Genomic DNA, 18,895 nt, shown 5'->3' with positions numbered 1-18,895 from the left:
GTATGAAATGACCCAGCCAGCAGTAATTAATTCTCAATCAAGCTGTCTCTGTAAAAGTGATTGGAAGGTTTTCTAAGATCCACTTAAAGGATTTATGGCCTAGATGTAAAAAATTGCAATTAAAGAGGAACGTTTCGGCCTTATTTAGAATGACAGAGCACAGGTAATTTTAATGTAGTAAGAAGTGCACGTTTTTATTTGCAGCTATTGGTTTTCCTTTTCTTCTTCTCCTTGATGGGCCTGCTCTCGTCACATCTGACCTCAAATGTAAGTCAGACCTTACCAGCCAAGGTGTCCTCTCCCACTGTGGCCGGGCAGGGGCACCAGGCAGCCAGTTTCCAAGTCAGGGTTTCCAGAGTGGCTCAGGAGCTCCTTGTGTTTGCGGAAGTGTGAAAACTCCCACGCCGTGAGCATTTTTTTTTTTTTTTGAGATAGGAGTCTCGCTCTGTTGTACAGGCTGGAGTGCAGTGGTGTGATCTCGGCTCACTGCAACCTCTGCCTCCTGGGTTCAAGCGATTCTCCTGCACCAGCCTCCTAAGTAGCTGGGATTATGGGCGTGCGCCACCACGCCCGGCTAATTTTTGTGTTTTTAGTAGAGATGGGGTTTCACCATATTGCCAGGCTAGTCTTGAACTGGCCTCAGTGATCCGCCCACCTCGGCCTCCCAAAGGGTTGGGATTACAGGCATGAGCCACTGCATCCAGCCTGTGGGCCTTTTTTTTTGAGACGGAGTCTTGCTCAGTGGCCTGGGCTGGAGTGCAGTGGCGTGATCTCGGCTCACTGCAAGCTCCGCCTCCCGGGTTCACACCATTCTCCTGCCTCAGCCTCCCGAGCAGCTGGGACTACAGGCGCCCGCTACCTTGCCCGGCTAGATTTGTTTGTATTTTTAGTAGAGACGGGGTTTCACCGTGTTGGCCAGGATGGTCTCGATCTCCTGACCTCGTGATCCACCCGCCTCGACCTCCCAGATGCTGGGATGACAGGCAGGAGCCACCAGAGTGCTGGGATTACAGGCTGAGCCACCGCGCCCGGCAGGACCTTTCTTTTAATGCCTTATTTCAGGACGTGGTGCAGCAGCCTTGGTGTGGGTGCTTGAAGTCCCTGGCCTCCTACCTGAGCCTCTTCTGTCCAGAGGCCCAGTGTTATCTTCCATAGGTTGTCACCAGTTTTAAGACTTTCAGTAAGCAAAGAAGAAATGCCTTCTGTGCTGAGGACTGTGCCCTCCTACCCGCGGGAGCACAGCAGGTCGGCCATTCTCAGGGTTGCTCTCCTGCGGTTTACAGAGTGCCACGGACCCATCAAAGGCTTTAGATGTTTGTGCTGCAGTCCTCGAGTGTTTAGAGAAGAGGAAGATATCCTGGCTGGCGCTCTTCCAGTTGACAGAGAGTGGTGAGAAACACTGCTGAGGCGCGGATGCGGAGGGCTGCTCTTTTCAGACGCAACTTTCAAATGGTTAAGAACGTGCCCTCCTTGAGGTTCACTCATTCATTTTCATGACTATCTTTCTCCTAAGTTTGTAAGTTCCGTTTCAGTTGGGACAGATTAAGTACAAACGTGTAAGATAATTTACTGGCTCACTGGTCAACCCCAGGACCAATGGCCTATCGTGGGGACTGCCTCTCTCTGCCCCACACCCCCTTCCTCTCCCAGCTGCTGACGGGTGCCCAGGTATCCTTGGCTCAGGCTGTTTGCTCCGCACCCCCCCCCCCCCCCACAGCCAGGCCTCCCAGGGTACACGTCCCAACCCCCAGGGGTGTCCCCCAGCACTGGTAACAGGCAGAGACGTCCAGAGTTGCCTGAGCCACCTCTTGGTGTTGCAGACCTCAGGCTGGGGCGACTCCTCCTCCGCGTGGCCCCGGACCAGCATACCAGGCTGCTGCCCTTCACGTTCTACAGGTACCTTCACCTACAGGCTGCTCAGGGAGCAGGGCACAGCCGTGCATGGTCAGGGCAGGGGCAGTGTTTCCCAGACCCCATCTTAGCAGCTCTGGCTCTCCCGCCAGAGGGGAAGGGTTGCCTGTGCCTCTGCCGCACAGAGGAGCAGCATCCCTTGGCATCACCTGCTACCTTTCCAGCAGTCTGCAGCCACTCGTCACCATGTCTATTTCTAGTCTTCTCTCCTACTTCCACGACGACGCGGCCATCAGGGAAGAGGCCTTCCTGCATGTTGCTGTTGACATGTACCTGAGGCTGGTCCAGCTCTTCGTGGCTGGGGACACAAGCACAGTTTCACCTCCAGCCGGCAGGAGCCTGGAGCTCCAGGGTCAGGCAGGTGCAAGGGCCAGTCCCATCTCCAGGGGAGCTCCCCGCAGCCTGAGGCTCCTTCTGCCAAAGAATGCTCCAACACAGAATGCAGACTGGGGGGGACACACCAGCCCTGTTTCAGTGTCTTCTAACCTGTGACTTTGCCTGTTTTCTCTCTAGGGCAACCCTGTGGAATTGATAACAAAAGCTCGTCTTTTTCTGCTGCAGTTAATACCTCGGTGCCCAAAAAAGAGCTTCTCACACATGGCAGAGGTAACGTCAAGACACCCACCTTGGGCCACGTGGGGGACACGAGAAATCACAGCTGCCTGGGCCACGTGCCCGCCCGGCTGGCAATGCGACGCCACTGTTTCTGCCAGAGCCCCTTCCCTGTGGTCTGAGGCCCAGTGGACGGCATGGGCTGAGGACCTGCTCCTTTCTCATAGCTGCTGGCTGATCGTGGGGACTGCGACCCAGAGGTGAGCACTGCCCTCCGGAGCCGGCAGCAGGCTGCTCCTGACGCTGACCTGTACCAGGAGCCTCATCTCTTCTGAGAGGACCTGCCACTGCACACCAGCCCAGCTCCTTTGTAAATAATTTATTACAAGCATAACACGGAGCTCCTGTTGCACTAAAAAGTGGATTACAAATCTCCTCGATTGCTTTAGTGGGGAAAAGGAATCAATTGTTTATAAACTGTCTGGCCCCAAGTCACTCAGTGTTTGTAGGAAAATAAACCGCTGGTCCCAGAGCAGAGGAGGCTACTTGAGCTGTACACCAAGGGCGGGCAGCACCCCCAGCCTCCCATGCAGGTGCGCACGAAGGGTGAGGCTGACACGGCCATTGCAGCGTCCAGGCTGCTAGAGGTGCTCATCCCCACTGCCGTCCTCAGGTGGGTTCTGGCTTCACCGCCTGGTCCTCTGTGGTCACAGAGGGGCTCGGTGGCCCGGGTGGTGGCTCTGCCTCCAGGGGCAGGGCCTTGTCCTGGGTCTGTGTCAACGGGTGCACCATGGACATGTGTACGTTGAGGTTGTGGGCCTTCTCGAACCGCCGGCCACACTGGTCACAGGCAAAGTCCAGCTCAGTCTCAGCCTTGTGTTTGGTCATGTGGTACTTGAGGGACGCCCGCTGCCTGCACTGGAACCCACAGACCTCACACCTGGGGGACAGAGGCAGGTAAGAAGCTGCGTGGGCCAGCCACAGCCCTGGGGAGGGCCTGGCTCACACTTACTGCAAAGGCTTCGCTCCTGAATGTCGCATTTGGTGGACGAGAAGGTGCTTCCGCTGCTTGAAGGTTTGTCCACACTCGTCACAGATGTAGTTCCGCACCTCTGAGAGAGGAGAGTCCAGTGAGTCCAGGCCCCTGATGCTCCAACCTCCCGGGGGGACGCCGACGACAATGTAAAACATCACAGCCGGGAAGAAGTTTCCACACACCATACAGTGGGCCCAAGCAAGGGGCCTCTGAGGGCCTCATTTATTAAGATCTCTAAACCGCTTGATATACTATCATATGGCTTCATCAGCCGTGTGCATGTGAGGATGATTTTTAAAGAAACTTCAGAAATCTATTTCCTTAAACACAAATTTTTTTTTTTGCGATGAAGTCCCGCTCTGTTACCCAGGCTGCAGTGCAGTGGCACAGTCTCGGCTCACTGCAACCTCCGCCTCCCGAGTAGCTGGGACTACAGGCGCCCACCACCATGCCCAGCTGATTTTTGTATTTTTAGTAGAGATGGGGTTTCACCATATTGGCCAGGCTGGTCTTGAACTCCTGACCTCGTGATCCGCCTGCCTCGGTCTCCCAAAGTGCTGGCACGCATGAGCCACTGTGCCTGGCCTACAAATTATTAAAGGACGCCGTATTGCTAAGGCTGTATGGATCACTGACTGTCACAGCTATGGCTGTTCTCTAGGATTCATCTCTGTACGAGCGGGGCCGTCCCCAAGGCTGGGGCTTATGCAAGGCTGCACTCGCTCTGGAAACCTCTCTTGCACCCTTGAACAGAGATACCACTTTCCAGTCAGACCCATTCTCCCTGTGCTGCCTCCACAGCTGTCCAGCCCCAAAACACTTCACAAAACAGACTTCCCTGCAGAGGGAAACTCTAACTTGACATTTTACTCTACCCTGTTTTTTTTTTTTTTTTGAGACGTGAGTCTTGGTCTGTTGCCCAGGCTGGACTGCAATAGCCCAATCTCAGCTCACTGGAACCTCCACCTCCCAGGTTCAAGCAACTTGTAGCTGGGGCCACAGGTGTGCACCACCATGGGGGGCTGGTGCAGTGGCTCACAGCTCACTCTCAGCACTTTGGGAGGCCAAGGCAGGCGGATCATGACATCAGTTCAAGAGCAGCCTGGCCAACATAGTGAAACCCCATCTATACTAAAAATACAAAAATTAGCTGGGCATGGTGGCGGGTGCCTGTAGTCCAAGCTACTCGGGAGGCAGAGGCAGGAGAACTGCATGAACCCAGGAGGCGGAGGTTGCAGTCAGCTGAGATTGTACCACTGCACTCCAGCCCGGGCAACACACTGTCTCGGAAAGAAAAAAAAAAAAAATGGGGCTGGGAATGGTGGCTCATGCCTGTAATCCCAGCACTTTGGGAGGCTGAGGCAGGCAAATCACCTGAGGTCAGGAACTCAAGACCAGCCTGGCCAACACAGCAAAACCCGCCTCTCTACTAAAAATATAAAAATTACCTGGGCGTCACGGTGGCTCACACCTGTAATCCCAACACTTTGGGAGGCCGAGGCAGGTGGATCACGAGGTCAGGAGATCAAGACCATCCTGACTAACACGGTGAAACCCCATCTCTAGTGAAAATACGAAAAATTAGCCAGGCGTGGTGGCAGGTGCCTGCAGTCCCAGCTACTCAGGAGGCTGAGGCAGGAGAATGGCTTTAACTCGGGAAGTGGAGCTTGCAGTGAGCTGAGATTGTGCCGCTGCACTCCAACCTGGGCGACGGAGCGAGACTCTTTTGTTAAAAAAAAAAAACCCCATGGCCGGGCGCGGTGGCTCAAGCCTGTAATCCCAGCACTTTGGGAGGCCGAGACGGGCGGATCCCGAGGTCAGGAGATCGAGACCATCCTGGCTAACACGGTGAAACCCCGTCTCTACTAAAAAATACAAAAAACTAGCCGGGCGAGGTGGCGGGCGCCTGTAGTCCCAGCTACTCAGGAGGCTGAGGCAGGAGAATGGTGTAAACCTGGGAGGCGGAGCTTGCAGTGAGCTGAGATCTGGCCACTGCACTCCAGCCTGGGCGATAGAGCAAGACTCCGTCTCAAAAAAAAAAAACCCCAGTGTGGCAGCGGATGCCTGTAGTCCCAGCTACTCGGGAGGCTGAGGCAGGAGAATCACTTGAACCAGGGAGGCGGAGGTTACAGTGAGCCAAGATCGCGCCACTGCACTCCAGCCTGGGCAATAACAGTCAGACTCTGTCTCAATCACTAAATTTAAAAAAGTATCTTTGGTAGAGACAGTCTTACTATGTTGCCCAGGCTGGTCTCAAACTCCTGGCCTCAAGCAATCCTACTGCCTCAGCCTCCAAAGTGCTGGGATTACAGGCATGAGCCACTGCACCCAGCCTGATTTCAGGTTTTTAAGGAACTGCTACTTGTGACCATCAGTCAGTGGACAGATGCAGAGTCTGAAGAACCAAACACAAGGAACTGCTGCCATCAGGAGAGATGTGGGAGAACCCAAAAAAATAACAAAATAACCCGCATGTCAGGAGATGATCCAGCAGTAAAAATCAATCCTAATGAAAAAAGACTTTCTGTAGTAAATTCAAATAAAAATAAATAATTCTTATTAATTCTGTAATAAGTTCAAAACCAAAGAAAACTATTTAAGGATCAATATACAGTTGTCCTCAGCTGGTTCCCCGCCGCACCCCAACCCTTACCAAAATCTGCTCATACTCAAGTCCCTAAGTTAGCCCTGCAGAGACCCTACAGAACCTGCACTTATGAAAGGCAGCCCTCTGAATACCAGGGATTTGAGTCCCTGACCACATATACATGGGTCCACATAGTTTAAGTTTTGTTTTTTTTTTTTGAGACAGCGTCTCACTGTTGCCCAGGCTGGAGTGCAGTGGTGTGATCTCGGCTCATTGCAACCTCCACCTCCTGGGTTCAAGCAATTCTCCCACCTCAGCTTCCCAAGTAGCTGTGCCTACAGGCATGCGCCACCACGCCCAGCTAATTTTTGCATTTTTAGTATAGATGGCGTTTTACCATGTTGGCCAGGCTGGTCTCGAACTGCTGACCTCAGTTGACCCACCCACCTTGGCCTCCCAAAGTGCTGGGATTACAGTGAGAGCCACCGTGCCCAGCCAAGTTTGTCATTTTGAAAACATATCCTTGTTGGATTATAAAAGTAACTTCTACATTATAGAAATTGTGAAAAATAAGACAGGCACAGAGACAGCACCCTCAGTCACAACTCCCCCATCCACTTCCGGTCTTCATGAGACGAGCTATACACACGTGAAGCAGCAGAACCACACGTGCCTCCCGTCTGTCCACACGGGCAGCTCCCCAGAGTGGGCATACCTTCATGCCTTCTACCTCCCGCCTTCCCTTTTAACACACTTGTTTGGGCCGGGTGTGGTGCTCACACCTGTCATCTCCGTACTTTTAAGAGACACTCGTTTGGGCCGGGTGTGGTGCTCACACCTGTCATCTCCGTACTTTGGGAGGCCGAGGTAGGTGGATCACTTGAGGTCAGGAGTTAAGGGATTGGCCTGGCCAACATGGTGAAACCCTGTCTCTGCCAAAAATTACAAAAATTAGCAGGCGTGGTTGCTAATGTGCACCTGTAGTCCCAGCTACTTGGGAGGCTGAGGCAGAAGAGTCACTTGAACCCGGGAGGCGGAAGTTGTGGTGAGCCAAGATGGTGCCACTGCACTCCAGCCTGGGCAACAGAGCAAGACTTCATCTCAAAAAAAATTTAAAGTGATCAATTTGCAAAGGGACACCAAGATTGCTTGGCTATCGGTTTTGACAAACTGCCTAGATCCTGGGGAAGTCAGGAATTCCCCCCATCACAGGGAAGGGCAGATTCAGACTGATGCCCTACTCTAGCCTTCATCCACCTACATGACTGTGAGTACCTGAGGCCCCATCAGCCACCTGCAGGCGATCCCCAACTCTTGGGGTGGGGATGGTATCAGGAAGACGGGAAAGCAGGTCACGTGCCCCTGGCTATCACCGTGCCGGTGACGCTGACGACGGCAGTACCTGTGTGGATGAGCTTCACGTGCCGCTGCAGGTAGCGGTCGATCATGAAAACCTTGTTGCAGCCAGGGTGGGGGCAGGGCCGCTCCCGGACCTCCTCGTGGTGCTCCTTGATGTGCTTCTGCAGGAGAGACTCAGTGAGAGACCCGCAGAGCCTCACCCGGCCGAGCGGCACGGGCCCTCAGCGGGTGGCAGCTGATGCCCCTGGAAGGAAGGCAGATCCAGCTCCTCCAGCTCCACCACTGGTTCCTCCACAGCTTCACTCCAAGACACTTCTAGACCGAAAGTCTGGCCCCACATCTACCCCAGGTCCCCGGTCACCTTGGGCACAAGTCTGAGTCAGGCTCTGCGGAAACACCCGGTGCCTGCCCCAGGCTCACACGGACAGCTGCGGGGCCTGGTCCGGCACAGCCCATGCTCACCTTCATGCCGTCAGCGCCTCGGTACACGGCTGTGCAGCCCTGGTAAGGACACTTGTAGATGGTGGGAAGCTCCTCCCTGCAACAAAGAGCACGCATGGAGCCCGGACCCGACAGGCAGGACGAGCCTCGAGCTCCAGGCCTCACCTCTCACAACGAAGCTGCTTCTTCCATCCGGGCTTGGGTCCCGGCTTCTTCCGAATTCTTGGTTCTTCAGACTTCTTGGCTTCTTTGCTTTCACTCTTCTTACCAGAGACCCTGAAAAAAAGAGGTTCCCAGATTCAGTGGTTTCTGATCTCCATTTGAAAAAGGTTTCTTGTCTCTCTAACAGGAGAGATGGTTTTTTTGAAGCTTCCCTGAGTTGCTTCTGTGCTGACTGACCCTCAAAATCTACCTGAACCCACCACAGCCAGAGCAACTCTGGACAGGAGGCCTCAGAGGCGAACACAGCAGAGGGCGAGGGCGCAGGGCACAGCAGGGGTGAGTTCTGAGACCTGAAGCTTCATCCTGTGCTACACATAAAACCCTGGAGATATCAGGAAAGATGGCAGAACAGACAAAGGGGCTACCCCTTCATCAAAATGACCTTAAACGCTAGGAAAAAGCTCAGAATCCACTCTCTGAAAACAGGACAGCTTGATTCCAAGCTCAAGCCCCAGCCGGGGCTTTGGAGGAACAGGTGCTGTTCCCCCAGAAGCACAAAGTGAGCACCTGCCACTCCCGCGTTCCTCAGCCCTGCCCCCGCTGCAGGGAGCCCAGCCTGTGTTCCTGGAGCTGCTGACGGGGACCGTGGTGGGCAGGAGACCTTGTCCTCCAGAACTTTGGGGTTGTGCATTTTAGTTGGTCTGGCAAGTCCCTGAGGGACCAGCAAATGCAGCAGCGTCCAGTGTATGTCTATTGGAGACTTAGAGGAGAGACACACTTGTGGTTCCTTTTTGGATCCAGATAAGGATAGGGAAGGAAATCCCTCAGGAAAAGAAGGGAACTTCATCATGATAAAGCTTCGACGTGAAACCCACAGCACATGCCACACTCCATCGTGAAAGACTGAAAGCTCTTCCTCCAGGATGAGGAAAAGACACAGGTTCTCTCACCACTGTTCTCAGCACAGCACTGGAGGCCCTGGCCAGAGTAACTGGGCAAGGAAAACAGAAAAATTCTCCCTATTCACAAATGACATGACCTTGTATGTAGAAAACCCTAAAGATCCACATACAGAAAAACCCTAATAAATGATTTCAGCAAAGCTGCAGAGTGTAAAATCCATACACAAAACCCAATTATGTTTCTTTGTATTATCAATGAACAATCCAAAAAGGAAATTAAAAGAAAAATCCATATGCAAAAGCATGAAAAAAGTAATTTACACTGCCGAGTCCAGTGGCTCACACTGGCAATCCCAGCACTCTGGGAGGCTGAGGTGAGAGGCTCGCTTGAGCACACAAGGCTGCCATCAGCCATGATCGTACCAATGCACCCCAGCCTGGGCAAGAGCATGAGACCCTGTCACTAACTGCCCTTCTCTTTAAATGCACTGAGGCTGGGCGCAGGGGCTCACGTCTGTAATCCCAGCACTTTGGGAGGCTGAGGTGGGCGGATCACCTGAGATCAGGAGCTTGAGACCAGCCTGACCAACATGGGGAAACCCCGTCTCTATTAGAAATATAAAACTTAGCTGGGTGTGGTGATGCACGCCTGTAATCCCAGCTACTCAGGAGGCTGAGGCAGGAGAATCACTTGAACCCGGGAGGTGGAGCTTGCAGTGAGCTGAGATCGCACCACTGCACTCCAGCCTGGGCGACAGACCAAGACGCCGTCTCAAAAAAAAAAAAAAAAATCATTGAAAAGAACTGTGTTGACTTTGCACAGGCTGCACCTTCTCTCCCTGTCCCTGATAACTGGTTTTCATGATCTGACCACATGTCCCTCACCTGCCCTGCCTGCCTGCCTTGGGTGGCCCCTTGTTTGTTGAGCGGCTGCCGTACGGTTCCCACACTGACCGCTCTCTTCCTCAGCACAGGCGGCTTCGGAGCCCCCGCAGTCTCTGTGCCCTTGTGTCTGGGATGGGGATCCTTGCGGATGGGGTGGGCTGGGCTCAGGCCTCACTGCTGCTTGTCAGTTCTTTCCCCACGAGGGCACAGGCAGGCCCTGGTCTTCACCTCTGGCTGGAACCACTGACCCCTCATTAACACATCATTGCCCCCAGCTGAGGGTGCAGGCGAGCTTGCCTGCTAGAACGCGAAGGTCGAGTCGAGAACACTGCGAGGCAGCACGTGGGCTGGGGGCTGTGCAGAGGCCCTTCTGGGTTCCCAGGGGGGTCTCACTGTAGCAGCTGAGGAACCAAGCGCCCCTGGCACTCGCCGCAGTCAGGCCATGCTTGCTACCACCCAGTCCTGCCTCCTACGCCGCGGGTCCCACTAAAGTCACCCCTTTAACTAGAGGCCTCTGAAAACATGTCTCCTGTGTCTCCGTCCCAAAGCACGTCTTTGTCTGCACTCCTGGGGTCCAGAGGAACTAGAGACACAGTCTGAGTGTGCTGTCCCTGTCACAGCAGCAGGAGCTCAGCAGAGAGGACCCTCCCCTCCTGAATTTGCCTCTCTGGAAAAGGCTCACCTGGCCCCTCCCAGCCCTCCTCTCCCCAGCATCCCCAGACCCTCTGGGCAGCAAGGCACAGAAACATTCTCAGGTGTCCTGGGATTTGGACTCAACCTGGGGCGGGTCACAGGGAGTGGGGGCTTCTCATCAGCAGCCTCGGGCGTCACCCCAGCCATGATTCCTGGGAAGAAACCTGAGGGTGGGACCCCCAGGCACCTTTTCTGGGCCTGACCAGTTTTCTGTTCATGCTGAGGCCCCTGCAGCCCCTCTGGCTCAGTCCTGCCCTCTCGCCGGCCTCCTCCTCTGCTCCTGTTTCTCTTTTCAGAACTTAACAGCATCAGAACTTCAATGAAAAAGGCAGTTGGCCTCTCAGTCTGCACTGCAGGGTTCCAGCGGCTGACTGTGGTACTCAGAGCCGCCTGCCCTCTGGACCTTTGTTCTGGACTGAAATGCTCAAGGACAGGGACCGGGTCAGTCGCCAACTACCTGGGAGTGTTCTGGGTACTCCTGGGTACAGGGTTGCAAAGAAAACAGCACAAGTGAAAACTGGCCCTCACTACCACGGCCTGTGTTCTAACCGAAGAGAGGAAACATAAATCCCTAAAAACAGAAAGTCAAAACAAGGGCACAGAAGTGACTCAACAAGGAAGTGGACCGTGGCTGCCTGGCCATGGACGTCAGTGACGGGGTCATAACTGTGAGGATGACAGAGCTGGGTCCTCGGGCCTCAGGATGCACACAAAGCAGAAGCAACGGGTTGGGGAATTCCGGGGGGACACTGGGGTGTGAACCCAGAGCAGGACTGGCAGAAGGGCCCTAAGAGCCTCGTTCTCAAATGAGGCTGGGTTTTGTCAACAGACACCTGCCGTCCACTGCTGGGACTCTGAGGCAGCCCTAGCCCGGCCTGCTGGTCATTTCACAGCACTGAGACCACCAGGAGGGTACGCACAGCGGGCAGTGAGAGCCCCTGGGGCACAGGCGGATGTCTAGGTCACCCAGCGGATGCCTCCAGCAGATCCCAGGCTGCCCACTTACTTCCTTTCTGGGTAAGGCTCAAAGGACTCATCCGAAGACTGGGCGTTTTGCTTCTTGTCATTTTCGTCTTCACTCAAGACGTCTCTAGGAATGAAGAGAGAATCTTCAGGAAAGCCCTGGGCCTGGGCAGTAACAGTTCCAACAACACCCCCTGCCTAAAGATTACCACATGGACCCCCACGTCCCACGTTCGAGTTCTTCTGAAAATGTCTTAAATCTAAAATCCCCAAATTTCCAATCTCATTTCCGAACGCAAAGGACCGACCAGGCTCACAAGCCAGCAACCCCCACAAGCCATGCACTCCGGGCACCAGGACACTGGACGTGGAAAGAGCACTTTCCACAGCAGCCCAGAAGGGGTGGAGGCTCTCAAAGGTGGCTTCCTGCTAAGCAGACTCTGAAAAATCAACCACCTCACCCCGTAACTGCAAACCCCTATGCAGCTGATGGGTTTGCCATGAGCCACTTCTAAGTTGACGCAAGTGGCTGGGTGTGGTGGTTCAGCCTGTAATCCCAGCACTTTGGGAGGCTGAGGCAGGTGGATCGCCTGAGGTCAGGAGTTCAAGACCAGCCTGGCCAATACCGGGAAACCCTGTCTCTACTAAAAATACAAAAATTAGCTGGGCGTGGTGGCGGGCACCTGTAATCCCAGCTACTCGGGAGGCTGACGCGGGAGAATCGCTTGAAAGCGGAAGGTGCAGGTCGCAGTGAGCTAAGACGGCGCCACTGCACTCCAGCCCGGGCAACAGAGTGAGGCTCGGTCTAAAAACAAAGTTCACAAAAGGAAAAGAAAAAAAAAAAAGACTGTGGCCTTTATGCTGAAACCTGAGTTGTGGTTTCGTTTCCTGGTGGTCTTGAGGACAGCCTCAGCCAGCCCAGGTGCCTCCTGGCACCTGCCCGATTTCATCACTGGACACCCCACTGGGATTGCCCCCCAGACTGGGCTGTCCTCATTTGGATGAGGTGCGTCTGTGTTGCAGCTGAGGTTGACAGGAGAGGGTGGAAATGGTGCAAACCCCAGCCTGGCACAACTGCCCTGAGTGGCGCTTGGCTGAGAGGCAGGGGTGGCCCAGGGAGTTTGCAGACACTGATGGGGTCCCTTCTGAGGCCTGTCCTCCTCCAACACCTCCTCACGGAGCCTCTGCTTCAAGTCAGAACAGTGTCATAGTCAAGGGCTAAAGTCAGGCTTCCTCTACTCCAGAAAGAGCTGGAGCGAACACAAAACCATAGCCCTAAAAGAGAAAACAGCAGCAGAAACAAAGGACCCAGCCACAGAGTGGTTTCAACAAACTCACTTCTAGGCTGCTCCAGGTCAGAAACCCTATCGAGCTCCCTCTGGAGCTGCCTCAGGTCTGGGGGTGCCCTCTGGCCCCCAGGAAACCACCAATCAGAGACAAGAGGCTCGGAAGCTCCCCAGCCCTCCTCTCCTCCCACCTCGAGAGGAGGCGCGTCCCAGCCAGGGACAGACAGCCGGCCCCTGTGACAGCTTAGTTTGGTACCAGGGCACGGGCAGCTGGCCCTACGATGGCTGTTTGGTTTTTGAAGGAGAAATGTTAGGCTATTTAAACCCACTCTTCTCTCACCCCTCAGAAAGGTCACTGAACTCGTCTTTTACCCGATCATCCGAGGTTGAAGATGGGACCTGCTTCTCACCCAACTGCCCTGAGAAACAAAGAACAAGGTCCTGTCACCAACATGGAGCACAGAAAGGTCTCACCTGCCAGGAGGTACGACTCCACTACTGATGAGCAGAAGGGAGCCCGGGGTCCCTGACCCGCAAGTTCCCCCCACCTCGGCCCCATCCCTGCCAAGAGTGCTACGTGGCCTCCGATCCTGTCCCGCCAGCCCGACGTCCAGAAACACACAGGCAGTAACAAGCATCAGAACCCTCAGGAACAGCAGAACCAGAAAGCCCAGTCCTTCCACAGACTCCGATCCACTCCTTCTAGGACAGCCTGGACTTGGTGGATTTTCTGAGACATTTAAACAATTACTGGGCCAGGCAGGGTGGCTCATGCCTGTAGTAATCCCAGCACTTTGGGAGGCCGATGCGGGTGGATCACAAGGTCAGGAGAATCGAGACCAACCTGGCTAACACGGTGAAACCCCGTCTCCACTAAAAATACAAAAAATTGGGCCGGGCATGGTAACTCATGCCTGTAATTCCAGCACTTTGGGAGGCTGGGGCAGGTGGATCACCTGAAGTCCAGAGTTCAAGACCAGCCTGACCACCATGGAGAAACCCCATCTCTTCTAAAACATACAAAATTAGCCAGGCATGGTGGTGGGTGCCTGTAATCCCAGCTACTCAGGAGGCTGAGGCAGGAGAACCGCTTGACCCTGGGAGGCGGAGGTTGCGGCTCACTGATATCGCGCCACTGCACTCCAGCCTGGGCAACAGAGTGAAACTTCGTCTCAAAAAAAAAAAACTAAAAATAAAAATACAAAAAATTAACCGGGCGTGGTGGCACGAGCCTGTAGTCTCAGCTACTCATTAGGCTGAGGTAGGAGAATCACTTGAACCCAGGAGGCAGACGTTGCAGTGAGCTGAGATCGTGCCGCTGCACTCTAGTCTGGGGAACAGAGCAAGACTCCATAAATAAATAATATTACTGTTCTCTCGGCCAGGCCTGGTGGTTTATGCCTATAATCCCAGGCTTTTAGGAGGTCAAGGCAGGAGAATCACTTGAAGCCAGAAATTCAAGACCAGCCTGGACAAAACAGTGAGACTCCACCTCTACTTAAAGTTTTTTTTTTGAGATGGAGTCTTGCTCTGTCGCCCACGCTAGAGCGCAGTGGCAGGATCTCAGCTCACTGTAATCTCCGCCACCCAGGGTCAAGCGATTCTCCTGCCTCAGCCTCCCGAGTAGCTGGGACTACAGGTGCTCATCACCACACCCAGCTATTTTTTTTTTTTTTTGAGACGGAATCTCGCTCTGTCACCCAGGCTGGAGTGCAGTGGTGCGATCTTGGCTCACTGCAAGCTCCGCCTCCAGGGTTCATGCCATTCTCCTGCCTCAGCCTCCAGGGTAGCTGGGACTACAGGCACCCGCCACCATGCCCGGCTAGTTTTTTGTTATTTTTAGTAGAGACGGGGTTTCGCCATGTTAGCCAGGCTGGTCTCAATCTCCTGACCTCACGATCCACCCGCCTCAGCCTCCCAGAGTGCTGGAATTACAGGCGTGAGCCATTGCACCTGGCCTAAAATAAGCTTTAAACAGTATTGTTCTCAGCCAGGCGCAGTGACTCACACCTGTAATCCCAGCACTCCAGGAGGCCGAGGCAGGTGGATCACAAGGTCAGGAGTTCGAGACCAGCCTGGCCAACATGGTGAAACCCCGTCTCTATTAAAAATACAAAAATTAGCTGGGTGTGGTGACGCGTGCCTGTAATCCCAGATACTTGGCAGGCTGAGGCAGGAGAATTGCTTGAACCAGGACCCGGGAGGCAGAGGTAGCAGTGAACCAAGATCGCGCCACTGCACTCCAACCTGGGCTACAGAACGAGACTCTGTCGCAAAAATAGATACACAGGTACAGAGATAGCATTGTTGTCAACATACTGCATACAAGTTTAAAAGCCAAGCAGCTCTAAGACGTGACACTCACAATCCCGTTCCTACCCAAGGCCCCCAAGCCACACTGTCTCATCTGTGCACCCGTATCTTTCTGAACTATCTGGGTAGCTGAGTTTTTATTTGAGACGGAGTCTCGCTCTATCGCCCAGGCTGGAGTACAGCAGTGCGATGTCGGCTCACTGCAATCTCTGCCTCGCAGGCTCAAGAGATTCTCATGCCTCAGCCTCCAGAGTACCTGGGATTACAGGTGCCCACCACCATGCCTAGCTAGTTTTTGTATTTTTATTAGTGATGGGGTTTTGCTATGTTGGCCAGGCTAGTCTTGATCTCCGGACCTCAAGTGATCCGCCCACCTCAGCCTCCCAAAGTCTAGGATAACAGGTAGCTACATTTTTTGGAAGCTCCCCTGAGGACTCAAGGTGGGAGCTGAGTGCCCAGGTGGGGACAGGTACGCAGAGCACACGCACGACAAGAGGCCGGAGGGAAACTGGCCCCAGCCCTCCTAACACAACATCCAGAAGCAGCTGTACCAGCCCACAGTGCTAAGGGTTCTGGGGCCCAAACAAGGGCCTTGTGTTCCCCTCAGCCTGTCAGCAGAGAAAGCTGCGCCACACTGGCCCACACCAGGGTGTCACCAGGCGGCTGGCTGAGCGCCAGGAAATGACCTGCAGCTGGCCCAGGGCAGCAGCCACAGAGGCAATGGCCATTCTCTTCTCCCACGTCCACAGACAAGGCCCCATTCTTTTCTTCCTCAGTCCCCTCAGCCCCAAGCACAAGCTTAGAGGAAGACTAGATGGCTGATGAGCGTGTCTCCACAGAAACTGCTGGAACAAAGCCCTGCTCACAGAGCAAGAGGCCGAGACAGGCCGGCCGCCCCTCCCTGCTCTCTGGATGTGGTGAGCTGCCGCAGGCCGAAGCCCCAAGCTCTGTTCCTTCTCACACCACGCTCCGGCCACCACCTAGAGCAGTGGAGACATCCATTTTCTGCCGAAAACCCTGCCCGGCTGAGGAGCACAGATCCTGGTCTAGCACCAGCAAGAGGTGCCTCCTACCTGGGGCCCCGGAGAGGGGCAGGCTTGGCTGAGGTGGGAAGCCCGACCTGGGCCCCACCGCGTCGCTGTCCGAAGGAGGCTGGGCCTCATCCGTGCTGGGCAGAATCTTGGTCTCAGCCCCAACTGGGGTCCCTGTCCCTTTACCCTGGGAGGTCTGAGGGGCGTCCCCAGGGTTCCACCCTCGGTGCTGGGGCAGCCGTGGCACCGTCTCCTTGTCCCATGGCCACTTGACCGCCAACGCACTGTCCAGCAAGAAGGCTTTGCAGCTGGAGCTGGTGTCCATGGTGTAGTCGTGGCCCTGGTCGCAGCCCCACACGGCCTGGATGACGCCGCAGTACTCAGAGGACAGTGTCCTCTGAAGGCGGGGCAGGGCCCTGCAGCTGGCCGCGTGTCCGTGCACCCATCCCACCAAGCCGTGCAGGCACTGGGGGCTTGATGTGATCAGATCCACTGCAGAGAGTCAACAGAGATGTCAGCTCCACGGCTGGTCGGCACCCAGCCCACCCTCCACCGGGGGAGGACTCACCCAGACACGCTCCCTCCTCTGCCCCTGTTGGGGGCTGGGCACCGACCCTGCAAAGGATCAGTGTGGCCATCAGCAGGACAAGCAGGCGCAGGTTCACAGCGCGTGTGGTACAGGACCCTCTCAAGGTCTCAAACCTCAGCGGTTCCCATAGGTAACCTTCTCTTCCCTCACCCCAGCTCCTCCCAGTTCATCTCTCCACACCAGTCCCAGGGCTATTCACACTGAGCCTGGGCATGGCCCACTCCCGCCACCCAGAGGCTCCCGCCAAGGCATGCCCTGTCCCTCTCTCAGCACCCGTCACACTGCAGTGCTGACAGCCTGAACGTGCCCTCAGTAGACTAGGGCGTACTTTGCACAAGGCTTCCGGCGACCCGTCGGGGAGACGTTGACCCTCTGCAGGAAGGACCTGAGGAGGCTGTGGCACTGGTAGAACTGGGCGTGGCAGCTCTTGCAGACAAACTGAGATAAGGCGGGGTCCTGGCGGACAGCCACCCCCAGCAGGCGCTGGAAGTCCCTGACGAGCACGCGCTCCTCTGCCGACGGCCTCTCCATGCTCGCTCCAGGCGCCCTCTCAGAGATGCCGCGCAGGCTTCTCGAGGAAAACTTCCCGTGGCAGAGGCGACAGTGACCCATGGCGAGAGCCCGGCCTGCTCCTGCACAGAGCGGCAGAAAGTGTTAGCAGCCGGCAAAGGCGGAGGCTCCCGAGCACGGGGCGTCCCGGACTCCAGGTTCGAGGGCAGCGCCTGCATCGCCCTCGGCGCGGCCCCCGGACACAGCAGGCGGCTCGGGCGCGCGGCTCCAGGCGGGACAAGCCGCCCCGTGGGGGATGCGGCCGCTGGTCCAAGAAATCTTTCCAATTTCAAAGGCCTCTGAGAGCCTCCCAGCGAAACAGCTTCACGAGCGAAACCTGGAACTGCACCCTCCTCCCAGCGACCGCGAGACCCGGGACGGCGCCGCGCCCTCCAGGAAACGCCGCGGTTTCCTGTCTGCCAAGTGCAGGTGCCGCCTCCTTTCCTGCTCCCGGAGAACACGAAGCCGGAGAGGGCGATTCCCACGCGCGGGCGCCCAAGGGCGACCTGCCCGCGGTGACAGCGCTCCTCACGCCGGGTCCCTTCTGACCGAGCCCGCGGCCGGGGAGGCCGGGCCGGCGACGCCAGCGCCACGGAGCGCGGGGAAAACCGAGCCGGCCGCCCAGCGCCCATCCAGACGCAGCCCCGAGTCCGCCGCGCGCTCGGCCGGGCGGAGGGGAGGCCGCGCCGCTTCCGGGCGTCAGTGCAGCTCCGCCCACGCGCAGCCCCCGCCGCGACCCCCGCCCGCCACGCCCGGGCCGGGGACCCACCTGCCTCGTCCACGCCGTCCTCGCCCGCGTCCCCGCAGTGCCCAACCGGGCCCCAGGCGCGCCGCGCCGTCGCCCCGTCCACCCTCGACCCGCCGCTGAGGGAAGGGCGGCCCCGAGCACGGCCGCCGCCGCCGCCCGAGGCTCCGCGCTGCCGGGCCGCCCCAGGGGACAGGAAGCGGCCCAGCCGGTCCCGCTTCATGGCAGCGGAGGACGCCAGTAGAACCCCGCGGGTGCTGCCCGGCCCCGCTCGGCCCGGCTCGAGGTTCCTGGAGGACCCGGCGTTCGGCTCCGCTCGGCGCGCTGGAAGCGAGGCGGGGCGGGCGAGGGGCGGAGCGAGAAGTAAAGCGAGGCGAGCGAGGCGGGCGGGGCGGGCCAGGGGCCAGGGGCGGGACCCCGCGGCCGAGGTTCCACGCGCGGTGCCAGCGCCCCCGCTCGTACCCGCTCCCCTCTCCGGCCCGAGGGCGGCCGTGCCCGCCGCTGCCTCCAATGGAGCGCTGGACTGGGGCAGGGCGCTGGGCGGAGGGGCTCGCCGCGACCTCACGACGAGCCCTCCAGGGAGAGGCGACGCGGCCCTCCCCGCCTCTTACCGTGAGAGACGGAGGCGCGGGGCGGGCAGGCGCCGGCGGAGGCCACGCGGCGCGCAGGTGGCGGGCGGGCTGCAGAGGGGACGGGGGCCGGGGTCTCACGTAGGCAGGGGCCTGGCTGCCGCGGTTAGACGCCCATGGCAACTCCGTGAGGGGCCTTTCTCGCCAGCCCCATCTCGAGACGGCGAAGGGGCCCGGCGCCGTCGCGACAACCCGCCCTAGCTCTGCCACCCCCGCCACTAACACCCGTGGGGCCCGAAGTACGCGCGGAGGGGGCCCGTCG

At 56.9% G+C, this 18,895-nt stretch overlaps 2 protein-coding genes across 10 annotated transcripts in view; one reads left to right on the top strand and one right to left on the bottom strand.

Moving 5' to 3' along the window:
• FANCA (FA complementation group A) overlaps positions 1-2,995 on the top strand; it is a 79,213-nt gene extending 76,218 nt beyond the window's left edge. For 4 of the 8 annotated variants that reach the window (XM_038008099.2, XM_038008094.2, XM_038008102.2 and 1 more), the window contains 5 exons: positions 205-267; positions 1,284-1,389; positions 1,821-1,896; positions 2,076-2,268; positions 2,425-2,995. In XM_038008099.2, coding sequence (XP_037864027.1) covers positions 205-267; positions 1,284-1,389; positions 1,821-1,896; positions 2,076-2,268; positions 2,425-2,727 — 741 coding nt within the window. In that variant the 3' untranslated portion in view covers positions 2,728-2,995. Of the gene's footprint in view, positions 1-204; positions 268-1,283; positions 1,390-1,820; positions 1,897-2,075; positions 2,273-2,424 lie in introns of all 8 variants that reach the window. The other 4 variants (XM_007994427.3, XM_038008098.2, XM_038008096.2 and 1 more) reach the window with 4 other exon arrangements.
• On the bottom strand, positions 2,828-18,881 carry ZNF276 (zinc finger protein 276). Of its 2 annotated transcripts, none has more exons than XM_007994430.3 (11): positions 18,616-18,881; positions 17,039-17,342; positions 16,690-16,736; positions 16,164-16,613; positions 13,118-13,196; positions 11,535-11,618; positions 8,052-8,162; positions 7,908-7,983; positions 7,489-7,606; positions 3,476-3,575; positions 2,828-3,403 (listed from the first exon to the last, which is right to left on the bottom strand). In XM_007994430.3, the coding sequence occupies exons 2-11, from the start codon at positions 17,320-17,322 to the stop codon at positions 3,133-3,135; spliced, it is 1,620 nt and encodes a 539-aa protein (XP_007992621.1). In that variant the 5' UTR covers positions 17,323-17,342; positions 18,616-18,881; the 3' UTR covers positions 2,828-3,132. The 2 variants fall into 2 exon arrangements, with proteins under 2 accessions (XP_007992621.1, XP_007992620.1); XM_007994429.3 differs by having other exon boundaries at positions 18,029-18,701.
• Between the last annotated feature and the right edge of the window lie 14 nt (positions 18,882-18,895).

This window comes from Chlorocebus sabaeus, chromosome 5 (assembly GCF_047675955.1).
Source record: "Chlorocebus sabaeus isolate Y175 chromosome 5, mChlSab1.0.hap1, whole genome shotgun sequence".
Classification (NCBI taxonomy): Eukaryota; Metazoa; Chordata; class Mammalia; order Primates; family Cercopithecidae; genus Chlorocebus; species Chlorocebus sabaeus.
Note: the sequence above shows the minus strand (reverse complement) of the source record. Positions and strands in the feature narration are given on the sequence as shown.